Genomic DNA, 12,877 nt, shown 5'->3' with positions numbered 1-12,877 from the left:
ACAAGTGAATCAAAGGTTATTAGCAATTGTATTTCACAGGTCACATTGTAGAAATTATAATGCAAAGTTATTTTGAATACTACTTCTTAATGATTAATTTCCTTTTTCTTTACTAGATCCGAAATCTATAAAGTTGTTGCGTACACCTGTGCTCCTCAGTGAACTCAAACATGACACAGGTTTAGATCAAAGATCTAATCAGAAGGAAGATGAGCTAAACTTCAGATTACCAGAAGCAAACAGCAGCTCTGCACTGATCAGCTGCACAAGTGTGGACCAAGATGCACAGGACAAGCCTTTGAATTTCAGCAACAAAATGAACCCAAAGTATCTATGGGCAAACTCTCCTTACAGTACTTTGGGAGAGGATGTACTGAAAATGAAGGGTATTCTTTTATCTCCTCATCAGCCCTTGCCACTGAAGTTAGCTATTGACACGTCTCAAAGCCAAGAAGTACAAATTACAGAAGCCACTGGAAATGTGAAAAATCTTCCAGGATTAGACTGTTATTCGGCCTCCTCCTCCTCCTCAGATGATGATGATGAGGCTTGATTGGTCCAAAGCGGGATGGACATAGCATGGAAAATACATTAGTATTATGCATTTATTGGAGGTCACCTTCTGTAAACTGAGAATGCAACTTCATCTCACCATTAAAACCATTGTTCCTCATGCCTAAGGATTCCTTATTTTTAGTTAACTGTAGGTAGACAAATATGAAGTACAATTTGGGTTCGCAGCAACAGCAGTAGCTGTCTCCAACTAAAATTCAGTGATTCCAACATCAGTGCTATTGAGGAGATACATTTCTTAGTACTTTTGATGCTTTTTATGCATTTTATTGGTTTGAGTTATCCCTTGATTTGCCTAGCTAAATAATGTAAAAGTATGACTGAAGACTTGATTTAAGGCATTTTGGGCCAGATGTATCAAAGAGTTTTACCCATTCTGTGTCCATGGGGAAAAAGTGTTCGTACATATGGCCCTTTGTTTCCTAAATAGTTAATTAGTGGCTGTTCTGGCAAATCTGTTGATTGTACGCCATTGACATCTTGTGTTCTGTGCTTTGCCAGAAGGTGATGTTCATTTTTATCATGCTCATGTATTTAATTAAAATATTGAGTCATTGCTGCAGCACTAATGGTAAATGTAATTGTCCCTTGGCAGAGAGAAATCCACTATGCTTTGTTTCCAAGCTCTGCTGTCTGCAAGTCATGCAGTAACTCAAATCTTAGTGGTGTTAATGTACGTGGTTTTGACAGCATCATTTTACCAAAAACAAGTGCATGGGATGTCTTCTGTGCATGGGCGGAGAACATGTTCATGGCATGGCTTATATATTTATACTTGATTTTGACTATCTACTTCTGATTACACAACTTTATTTTTAAAATCACTGTTACGTGCCCTGGATTTTTCTGATTAGTCTTCTCCCTCATGACCTGGCTCTACATCTGTTCCTTTTCCCTACATGTGGGGGCAGGTTATTATTAATCTCCCAGCTCACTTATTTAGTTTGCTAAAGAATAAGTATTCAGCTCCTTTGATATCTAGACCGATTCTTTTATTAGAATTCTTCTGGAATAGAGACAAAACTGAGTGGTATGCTCTTTCCTTTTGTCAGTCTCTTGAATCAACAGAAAGCCAAAATTATCTATTCCACGTCCTTTTCCCACTCTGCTTCTGTGCATGTTTTTCTGTCTAAAGCCTTTTAGGCTCCTGCACCAGCAGCTCCCTCGAGATAAGAACAGGTAAGTATGGTGGTGAAAATATGTTCTAATGTAACTTCTCTTCTGCGTCTACTTTTCTCTTTTCCTTGAACCTAGTAAGCTTTCTTTCACTCTCTTCATTCTTTGTAATCCTTTTTCCACTCGTTTTACTCGTTCCCCCCAATTACAGTGTGGCTTTAAACATGAGCTTTCCTAGGCATGCACTTTGGTTCTGAATTAGACGTCTCCTAGAGCAGTCTAATACCGATTTCCTGTAAACTGCCCTTTCCCATTTTACCGCAGTGTTATCACTGCCACCGATGTTCGCTCCATAGTGGCACCACCAGCATTGTTTTACTCTGCCCTTTCCCTGTCATCCATATGGTTAGCCACAGTGTTCTTCAGAACCGTGACTAGCTGTCACAAGAGGGCCATTCCTGGTCTGGGGTCTCCTTCTGTTTGCCGTTCTTCTCCTGTTTAGTGTTCTTCTCCTGTTCTGCATTATCCTTTCTTCTGCGAGGGGTCAGATCCAATAGGAAGAGTCTGTCTTTTATTTCCACTTTCTTCCCTCTCAAATCTGTCCTTTGTTTGTCTTTCCCCGTCTCCTTGTCTCTCGTCCCTTGTAACCTTTTTACTCCCTTTTGCTTTCCAGGGACCTGTTGCAGATCCCATTATGCTAGGAGCTTTTTCTCATGATATTGCACCCTTCCCCCCTGCTTACACACCTGCCCTGGAGTCTTCCTGTTGCGAAGATTACTATGAAACTGTGGCAGATAGTCCTTGTTAGTTTGTTCTTAACCTTTCCTATGCTTAACTTTTCATTTGTCGGTCTGTGGAGGCGTGAACCCTCTTAAAATTCAGGATTGCTACCTTTATTCCGGGTCATCCCAGTGAGGGGAAAGGGATCTGTTTATAGAATAAACTATTAAACCTTAACCCTCCAAACAAAAGTTGACTTTTGTTTTACTTCCCATCTATAAGCCAGACTCTGTTCCGATTGTGGCATATGTCACTTGAAATAAAGATTAGGGTTTTTCAAGCCCCTCTAAGCCCATTTGGTAAAGTACAGCAACTATTCCCAAGTCAGAAGCATAGGTTTGGAGGATAAACTGTGTGAAGAATACAGGGAACTATAAAATGAGTTTCTGAAAAAGCCTGGCTGGCTATCCTAGGGGTGCTTTTCATGAGTTTTTCAGGATTTCATTTTGTAGAACACCAGTTAAGAGAACGCTTATTTGGAAGAACTGAGGAATGAACAGGCTGTAGTATCCTCCCAGCCCTAAAAAGACTCTTAAATCCCATTGGTTCTTGGGGAAAGGAACCCTTTGTATGACAGATATATTTTCTTCTTTGGGATAATCTCCCTGTTCCTCAACAAGTACTCTAGGTATTTAACTTGTATCTGGGTGATTTTACTCTTCTTTGGGGGTGATATGTAATTCATCTTCTGCCAAAGTCTCAAAGAACCCACTCAGATATGCATGGCGTTGATCCCAGGTCCTACTATAGATTACAGTGTCCTCTCGGAAAGGTTGCTTGGGCAACTTGTAATACAAAATGTAAAACAGTGTCCTGATAGAGAATGTCAGGTGTGGAAAAGGCCCTCTGTTCCTTGTCATTACATTTTAAAGGAATTTGCTAGTAACCTTTCGTAAGTTAGAAAGTTGTAATGTATTGGTACTTTAAGGTTGTCCATATGAAGTAAAAGGGTACGAGTTGAACTTAGAATTTTTTTTTTTTATAAACAATTTTTATTGTTATTTTAAAAGGAAAGGGGATGGTAAGAAAAATGCAAAAAGGTTTAAAGCACAAAGCAAAAGACACATGTAAATTATGAAGTTCCATTATCAGTTTAGTATCAATGTTAACAATCAACAATATTATTGGTTGTGGGGCTGGCAGTGGATCTAGCAACATTTTATGTCTCATTACAACATTATTTATTATATGACTTTTCTGGTTTATGTCAGTGATTCTAACCATCTTCCCCATATCTTTTCAAGTTTTTTTGTGAGCACCCTCTAGACTCGAATACCAATTTCTCCTGGTTTGCACACCAGTCCACCCCCTTTCTCCATTTCTGGATCGACGAACCCTCCCGGGAAAGTCCAAGTTGCGGCAATATCCCTCTTAGTGACTAATAGTGCCGTGGCTGTTAGCGCTCCTTTGCCGAGTGTTCCTCCCATTTCCTCCATTACCCCCAATAGGATTAGCTTCGCCGATTTTTTTGTATTTCTTGTCCTAGGGCTCTTCCTATTTCTCGGATCACCCCTCCCAATATTTCTGTATCATTTGGCAGGTACATACCATATGGAAGAAATCTGCTGGCTCACTCGAGCATCTTGGGCATTTGGCAGATGGGCGGGCTCCCATTTTGTATAGTCTGGATGGCATCAGATACGCTCCATATAAATAGTAAAATTGTATCATGCGGAATCTAGCCGATACCGCCAGTACCTTGGATGCCATCAGGGCCTCCCTCCATTCTGCTTCTTCCAGGGCTCCAACCCATGACTCCCATTTAGTCCTGAAGATAGCTAAGTTATCAGGGGCATTGTTAATTAGCGTTTTATAAATTTGAGAGATGCCTTTCCCCTCCAGGCTTCCCATGAGTATTTTGGCTTCCAGTGGGTTAAAGTCCGGTATGGGGCCTGTGGTGGGTAAGTGGACCCTCAGGGCATGTCTCAGCTGGAGGTATCTAAAGAACTGTGCCTGATTTAGCTGAAAGTCTGCTTGTAGGTCCTGAAACTATTTCATGGCCCTCCCCTTCCATATATCTCCAACTAGGGAAATGCCTATTAGGTCCCATGTTGCAAATCCCTCCAGCGTAGCCGAGGCACACAACCATTTCCCTCTCCATAACGGAGTCTGGAGAGTGATAACGGTATTCCAGTGAGTGTAACGTAATGCGGCGCGCCATGCCAGGAAGACCACCTTGGTTATTTCTTCCATGTCACGGGGAAGCAGTGATCCGTATAGCATGTCGAGGATACGTGGGAAACCTGTCAGTTCTGTCCTGTACGTCGGTCTTCCCAGCCCCCAGTAAACCAGTCGTGGATCACTATTAATTGGGTAGACAAGTAATATAAATAAGGGTCCGAAGCACCCAAACCTCCGTCGTACATTCCTCTCCGGCAGTGTTGTATCGCTACTCGGTGCCTATTGCCCCACCATAGAAATCTATCTGTGATGCTTTCAAGGTTTTTGAACCAGGAGGGAGGGATGGGGATGGGGATGGGAAAGTTTTGAAATGTGTATAGGAGTCTTGGTAAGATCATCATTTTGTATAAGGCCACTCTGCCCATCACATTTAATGGCAGGGTTTGCCATCTCTGCAAGTCCTTTTTGATTTGTGTTAGCAGAGGAGATACATTTTTAGCCCATGTCATTTCAGGCAGAAGGGACACCCAGATACCTAGATATTTAAAACTTAGTCTGCGTAAGGGTATTGTATTTTGCCAGTCAAAGCAATCACGCGAGCTCGCAAGCGGGATCAGAATTGGAACTTAGAAATTTTATTTTGCTTCTAAAAATCTACTCAGAATCTAATTGACCCATCTGGTTTTGGGGCTAAAACTGTGGGGAATTCAAGTCATAGTGTGAGGCCTATATCACACCAAGTTGTAACTATATCTCTACTTTCTCTCGTATTGCCACCCGCTTTGCTTTTGATATTCAATAAAGTTTTTGTTTAGAAACCCTTTCAGCCTTGGTGGTGTTAATAGCGTCTGACTAAACTCGTCTTTTCTGAATTTTTGGAAAAAGAAATAGGGGTGAATTATGTCAACAGGAGTTAGTCTACTTTTCCATTCAGGAAGTGGTTAGAGTTAACACCTCAGAGAGCTCAGGATACTGTGATTTGATTATATGGCCTATAGGCCTGTTTCATTTTTCTTCCCTGATAGATCAACTTATTTATTCTCTTTAGAATTTGAAATGATACCTGCAACTGGGCAAGCATTTTATTTTTCAATGAGGGTAGGAGTAAGAGAACTCAGTTTCCTGGTGGGGATTCTCGAAGTTTTGCAAATATCTCTTTCACGGCTGCTTTATCCTCATTTTTAATGGGGTATTGAGGTTGGGTGTGTGGAGTTGATCTAGTTGGTATAACATGGTAAGGAGAATACTTTGGATTTAACATTTATTGGCAAAATGTGCTAGAGGCAACATCCAATCCCATGTTTTCCTCTCAACTCACAGGTTTTGTCAAAAGTTAACTTCAGGGTGTTTTTGTTCTACCCCCTGTCACCCACCTGGTTAGTGATGGTCTTAACTAGACCCTTGACGAAAGCGATAGCCAGTGGTGGAGGGCGGGTTCTGGTCAGAATTCTCCACTAGTTCCTTGCTTTCTCACCATCTTCCTTGTACACACAGGCCACTCTTTCTCCTTCTCTTAATCATCCCTCAATCAATCAATCAATCACAATATTTATAGAGCGCACTACGTACCCGTTAGGGTTTCAAGGCGCTGAGGGGGGTTGGGGGGGGCTGCTGCTACTGGTCGAAGAGCCAGGTCTTGAGGAGTCTCCTGAAGGTGAGAAGGTCCTGGGTTTGCCGCAGGGGGGTCGGGAGGGTGTTCCAGGTCTTGGCGGCGAGGTAGGAGAAGGATCTGCCGCCGGAGGTCTTGCGTTGGAAGCGGGGAACGATGGCGAGGGCGAGGTTGGCGGAGCGGAGTTGGCGGGAGGGGACGTAGAAGTTGAGTCTGTTGTTCAGGTAGGTTGGTCCGGCGTTGTAGAGTGCCTTGTGAGCGTGGGTGAGGAGCTTGAAGGTGATCCTCTTGTCCACGGGGAGCCAGTGGAGGTCTTTCAGGTGGAGGGAGATGTGGCATCGGCGGGGTACGTCGAGGACCAGTCAGGCGGAGGCGTTTTGGATGCGTTGGAGGCGTCTGATGTCTTTTGCTGGGATGCCTGTGTAGAGTGCGTTGCCGTAGTCTAGTCTACTGCTGACGAGGGCCTGGGTCACCGTTTTTTCTGGTTTCCGTCGGGATCCATTTGTAGATTCTACGGAGCATGCGGAGGGTGTTGTAGCAGGAGGAGGAAACTGCGTTGACCTGCTTGGACATGGTGAGGGCAGAGTCGAGGACGAAACCCAGGTTGCGTGCGTGGTTGGCTGGCGTTGGAGGGGGTACCAGCGCGGTGGGCCACCAGGAGTCGTCCCAGGCTGAGGGGGTGCGTCCGAGGATGAGGACCTCCGTCTTGTCGGAGTTCAACTTCAGGCGGCTATTTCTCATCCACTCGGCGATGGACTTCATTCCCTCGTGGAGGTTGGCTTTGGCGGTGTGTGGGTCTTTGGTGAGGGAGAGGTTGAGCTGGGTGTCGTCGGCGTAGGAGAGAATGTTGAGGTTGTGCTGACGGGCCAGTTGTGCGAGGAGGGCCATGTAGACATTGAACAGCGTCGGGCTTAGAGAGGAGCCTTGGGGGTACGCCGCAGATGATGTTGGTGGCTTCGGAGCGGAAGGGTGGGAGTCGGACTCTCTGGGTTCTGCCGGAGAGAAAGGAGGAGATCCAGTTGAGGGCTTTTTCTTGTATTCCAGCTTCGTGGAGGCGTGTTAGTAGGGTGCGGTGGCAAACCGTGTCGAAGGCTGCGGAAAGGTTCAGGAGGATGAGGGCTGATGGAGGCCTCATGAGTCTCGGGTTCCCTCTGGGTCTGGGCAAGATGAAGTTTCAAGGTATTCCACCTCTTCCTCGTGCTTGGCGTTCTCCTTCCTTTTGTGAGAGCCTAGAATGAATAGGGAGAGTATCTTTTATTTCCACTCTCTTCTTCTCAAGGTCCTCTGTTGTTTCTCTGTCCCAGTTTCCTAGCCTGTCCTCCATTTCTAAACTTTCTTCTACCTTTTTATTTTCTAGTGGCTTGCTGCAACATCCATTGCACTAGACATTCTAGAGAGTTTGCACAGGTAAGTGATCTTGCCCCTGTCCTCCCTGCTCACACAACTTCTATCTACTTTTGCATATACTATTTTGGACCCCATCTCTTTCCTTTGATTAGCATGTTTCCTACACTGCGTGCTGGTGCCACTTATAGCTCCATAACCTCACTAGAATCCAGTGTTGTGTCACTTTGCATGCCATTCAGCATTTATGCTCTGATTCTCTCTCTTCTGGATTATTGCTATTATCTCTTACTTTGTGGTACGAGTCCTGAGCTCTAGTTTTGAGGTTTGCAGGAGTTGGGTTCCTATCTCAAGGAGCTAGTTCAGGGTGCCATCACTAAGAAAAGGAGTCCAATTGAACTGCAGCCCCACACAACCTGTTTCAAGTTCAAGTTTAAGTTTATTGACTCGGTTAATTAAAACCATCGCAATTCCAAAATGCATAATAATAATAAAGATACTTTGCCTACTCATTATGTTAATAGAAACCCATAATAAAAACATAAAAGCTTATTTGAAACTAAAACATAGCATGGTAAAGAGTAGTGCATAGCTAAAATGTTCTCCGCTTAATTCCAACCTTGGTCTAGAACTTAACTTTAGGACTTTCTTACTCCCTTACGAACACTATAATAGTAAATGAGTGAAGCTGAGTGAGAATCCTAAGTAGTACCTAGGGCTGTTTCCTGGCTGGAATTAAACTTTCGGAGCTTTACTAATCATAAAATAATGGCCCTTGCACACCCGGCTTCAACTTTATTCACTAATTCTTTCTGAGCCTGTACCATGAATTTGGTCCCTCGACAGGAAAACGGGATTGAAAGTCTGCTAAGCCAGCTTATAATGGCTGGTCTGCATGAGCGTATGTTCAGTGTCTTAAAAATGTTTTTTAGATATAATATCGTGAGGCCCAGCAAAGCCGGGCAGCACAAAAAATGTGTTCTAGTGACTATTGTCTGTACCCACACAGTCGACAGGAATGTGTCAGATCCTGCTGTCTCCATGAAGGGACCATATCCTTCGTTTCCATCAACCCAAAGCGGAAAAGCATGAACCGATGTTTCAGCGACTGGTTGAAGGTTTCTGCTAGGTATTCCTGTGCCCGTAAAGTTTTGTACGATGTTATTATAGTCCAGGCGTGCTGTCTGCTTGCCAGTTTTTGTTTAGCAGAATTTAAAGATTTCTTCTTAGTGACAGCGTTTGCCTTCCGAAAAAAAACTCCTTTTTGTCTGGGTTCTGGTCCCAGGCTTCTAGCAAACCTAGTGCTTTAATGCAGTTATTTAAGTGATGACCCCAGGTGCTTTTATCATTGTGTCGCTGTTGCTCCTCAATTTCCATCCAACATAGGTTGTTTAGAGTACCAGTCTCAGCTGCACGCAACTTCCAGCATAGTTTAATGAAGGCACATCTACTCTGAAATTCATAGCTTTTCAGACCCAATTCTAAATGAACCTAAGCTGGCGATACTAGTCGTGGTATCCGAAAAACTGTTTTGTAGGCCTTCGTCTGGACTTGATTGAAAAAAAACTGCCTCCTTCCCCACCATAATTTCGGCGCCATAAGTGATGGTGGGCATTAGCCGCGCTGCCATGACATAAAGCAGGTGGGAGCATGAAGGGCAGCTCAGTTTTTGTTTTAGAACTTTAAAAAAACCATAGGTCAATGAGAGGGCTTTTGCTTGAGCGACAGCAAGCTGCGGCTTGAAAGTCAGGAGGCGGTCCATAGTGAATCCCAAGTACTTATATGTGGGTGCAACCTCCACCCGGGATCCGTTTATGAACCATGAAGCAGATTTAAACTCCTGTCAACTAGACGGACAACCTTAGTTTTACTCAAATTCAATTCTAGGCCTTGCATTGTTATGTAAGTGTAAAATGCATCAATGCTATGTTGTAGCCCAACAGGTGTTTGGCTGAGTAGAACTATGTCGTCTGCGTACTGTAGCCATGCAATTCCTTTCTTGGCCAATACTGGCGGGTATTTACAGGAGCTAGAGCCTCGGCTAGGTCTGCAAGATATAAGTTAAACAGCGTGGGAGCCAATACACACCCTTGTTTGAGTCCTTTTGCTGTTAATATTCTGTTGGTGAGGTGGCTGCCCTCTCCAATTTTTACTTGCGCCCAAGTACCTGTGAACAAGTCCATCATTGCGCCAAGGAGGCTGCATGGTAAGCCCCACCCTTTCAGTTTCTCCCATAGGCGGGTTCTTGGTACGCAATCAAAAGCTGCCTTTAGATCAATAAAGCACACCCACAAGCCTTTTTTTCTTAAGCCTGGCTTTGTTTCCCAGCAGGGCCAGGGTTGCCAGGTTGGTGGAAGCACCCATACCAGCTCTGAAACCTGTCTGGCATTGTGGAATTAACTGTCTGTCATGAATCCATTCTGCTAGTTGTTGCAGTAGGCAGGATGCGTAGAGTTTTGCTTCCACGTCTATCAATGCTATTAGCCTGTAGTTTGAAGGATTTGCGGGGTTACCTGCTTTGTATATAGGGTGAATAATGCTGCCTTTCCATGCATCTGGGAGACCCGTAGTGCCTTGGAGCTCGTTAAAAAGCAGCACCAAATAATACGCCCAGAATGAAGGGTCTCCTCTAAACAAGGCGTTTGGAATGCCGTTCTGACGAGCTGCCCCTTCCATTTTTAGTTTCTTAATAAGGCCTGTCAGCATTTCTATGTCAATGGTCATTAGTGCATGCTTTCCTTCGTTTCCATTTAGAGTTAAGTCTGTTTGCGTTGTCACTCTGAAACCAAAATTAATCTTACTTGAGTCATTGGCTATCTGTGAGGCCTCCTTCTTCGCATGGTGCTCTGGGAGTGAGAACATTGCCTGTACGTGGGCTTCCCATGTGGCTGCATCGATACCTGCATTCGTGTGTCGATTTTGTCCCTTAGTTAGTCTGTGCATTAGTTACCAAAACTTTTTGTTATTTTTCTGTTTGTTGGACATGAGCAGCTTGGTCCACAGATCCTCGGGATAACTCTGTTTTGCCATCCAGCAGTTTTTCTTATATTTGGCTCTTAAATCAGAAAGCCTTGTGTCATCAGATTTCCTCCCCCAGTGTACGTCCTACAGGACTTTTTTTGATTCTCTAGAGACTTGATTTTTCAAATTGCGCAATGTCCTGTTGAACCATGGCTTTTCTTCTTTGCGACTCTTGACTTTGTTTTTTTGACTCTATGACCGCAATTGGGAGACGTTTTTTGATGGAAAATGTATTTATTAAAGAATCACACAAATGCTTCCAAGAAATCACTCGTTCTCCTTGGTGTGTGGTCTTCTAGTGCCTGTACTCCTAGTGGTTCTTTGAGCTCTTTAGTTGCGCCTGCACTGTGGTACACTACTTCCATTACTTTGTCGAGGCCCGGCCCCTTCAATTTCAGTTTTTTTGTATCATAAGTCACTGGGGCTGAAATGATGATATTAGCAGTACGGAGCCGATTCCATTCATTCCGGATCTTAATAAGTTGTGGAAAGTGATCGCTCTCTGTGCGTTGTTGAATCCTATATGCTGAAACCAGTGTCAATGCGGTTTTGTTTATTAATGTAAAGTCGATGTTGGATTTTTTTGTGCCGCTTGAAAAGGTTACTTGCGCGGATGAGGCGTCCTCAGGGAGAGGCGTCAGGCAGCGCAATCCCAGGGTTTCAAATTTTATATATGTGCGTGTTCTGTTAGGGTGTTTTGTGCTGCCTTTTCTCAAATCCAGGTTGAAATCGCCAGATAAAATGAGGATTGCGTCCTTATTTGGTTTCTGCAGCATTTTTAGACTATTGGTCAATGTTTCAATGTTTCCGCTGTTATGGATTTTGTTAGGGTGTACGTATACATTGATCAATAGTAAAGTTCTGTTGTTGCCTGATAGCGCCTGATGTTCCAATTTTATTGGTAGCAGCCAGTCAATTCCCGGGTCTATCTGTTTGATCACCCAGTTGATTTTTGTGGAGCAATACGTTGTGAGGCCCCCCTGGGGGTGTCCATGTTTTTGAGGTTGTTTTGCAGAGACATCTATCCCAGAATAACCCGAAATTTGTATCGGCTCCATGCACCATGTTTCCTGCAACATGATGATTTCAAACTGCTGAAGGAAACTCAGAGCCGCCCTGTCGGTAACCAGATTTTTTAAACCGTGAGTGTTCCAGGAGCAAATATGGATATATTCTGGGTTTTCGTCAGGGCCATTTGTAATTGTTGTCATTTAAATTTTGCCTTCTATCCTGTTTGACTGTTGAGGGAGTACCAATGAAGATCTGTTGGTGCACGCCAGGATGGGACGTGCTTTGGTGCTTTACAATTGTAATGTGGTCCCAACTGCTTAGGGAGGTTTCTACTCCCACAGCCCCTTTTAAAATTGAGCTGCCCTTCTTTTGTTGCGGTACCAAAAGGTTAGGGTATCTGGGCGGTTCTAGTTTTTGCAGGGCGATGCCCCATGCGCTAAACGTGTCTTGATGTGCTAGAATTTGAACAATAATGGCCGACGTGGCCCAGGATGTCAGCGTTGCCTCTTTATCTTTATTGTTTGGATGTGCGTAAACTCCACACAACCTGCTTAACATTCTTGTGGGGATGATGTTTTCTAGTTTACGAACAGTCCCATAAAGGGTTCAGGGACACAGTGGTAATTAAAACTCAGTTTAGTTCTTAGAATAACACACTCAAGAATTACATTGTATATTTTATATTGTTTATTTCAACAGTCGTATTCTGTTGCTTAGAACATTAATAATACATAAAGTATAATTAAAATAGCACTTATGCATGTTGCTGGCAGCAAGAATATTATGAACAGGTTTAACTGTTTTAGAATGTTTCTAGCATCTTACCACTGTAACATACGTCTGTGCCTTACAGTAGGAGCGCATGTGATGGCTAACTTGCCTCTAGATTTCTTCAGGGCCTTGTGCACTGCATACCTGCTCATAGTGTTCCATTTTGTTTCTCAGACTTCAGCTGTTAAGAGAGTGTGATGTCAAAAGGAAAACATACTATCAGATGGGCTCAGTTCTTCTCACTGGCGGACTCTTGTCATAAGAGTAGATAGATATTCCATCAGTTTGGGGTACCTTTGGTGATAACCTGGTGCAAAGGCCTCTCTCCTCAATTATCAATTATCAATTCCAGTGGTTTACATAGGGTGTTGAACCCACTAACTTTTAGCTTCTGTTGCAAAATTTCAAGCGTGGATTTTCCAAAATTCTAGATGCAACCCGTCTAAATCAGACAAACGAAAATACGTAAACTCAGATTATATGTTAGTAAACCTTGAGATGTAGATACCGAGGAGTTTGTCTCAGATTTGG

The 12,877-nt window shown here is 43.6% G+C and overlaps 1 protein-coding gene across 1 annotated transcript in view; it reads left to right on the top strand.

The window, feature by feature from the left end:
* Positions 1–5,411, top strand: part of LOC138293376 (uncharacterized) — an 87,241-nt gene extending 81,830 nt beyond the window's left edge. The window contains exon 5 of the mRNA XM_069232572.1: positions 117–5,411. Within this exon, the coding sequence (XP_069088673.1) occupies positions 117–553 (437 nt within the window). The 3' untranslated portion in view covers positions 554–5,411. The remainder of the gene's footprint in view (positions 1–116) is intronic.
* Positions 5,412–12,877: the final 7,466 nt, after the last annotated feature.

Source organism: Pleurodeles waltl, chromosome 4_2, assembly GCF_031143425.1.
Source record: "Pleurodeles waltl isolate 20211129_DDA chromosome 4_2, aPleWal1.hap1.20221129, whole genome shotgun sequence".
NCBI lineage: Eukaryota > Metazoa > Chordata > Amphibia > Caudata > Salamandridae > Pleurodeles > Pleurodeles waltl.
This window is presented reverse-complemented; position numbering and strand designations above follow the sequence as displayed.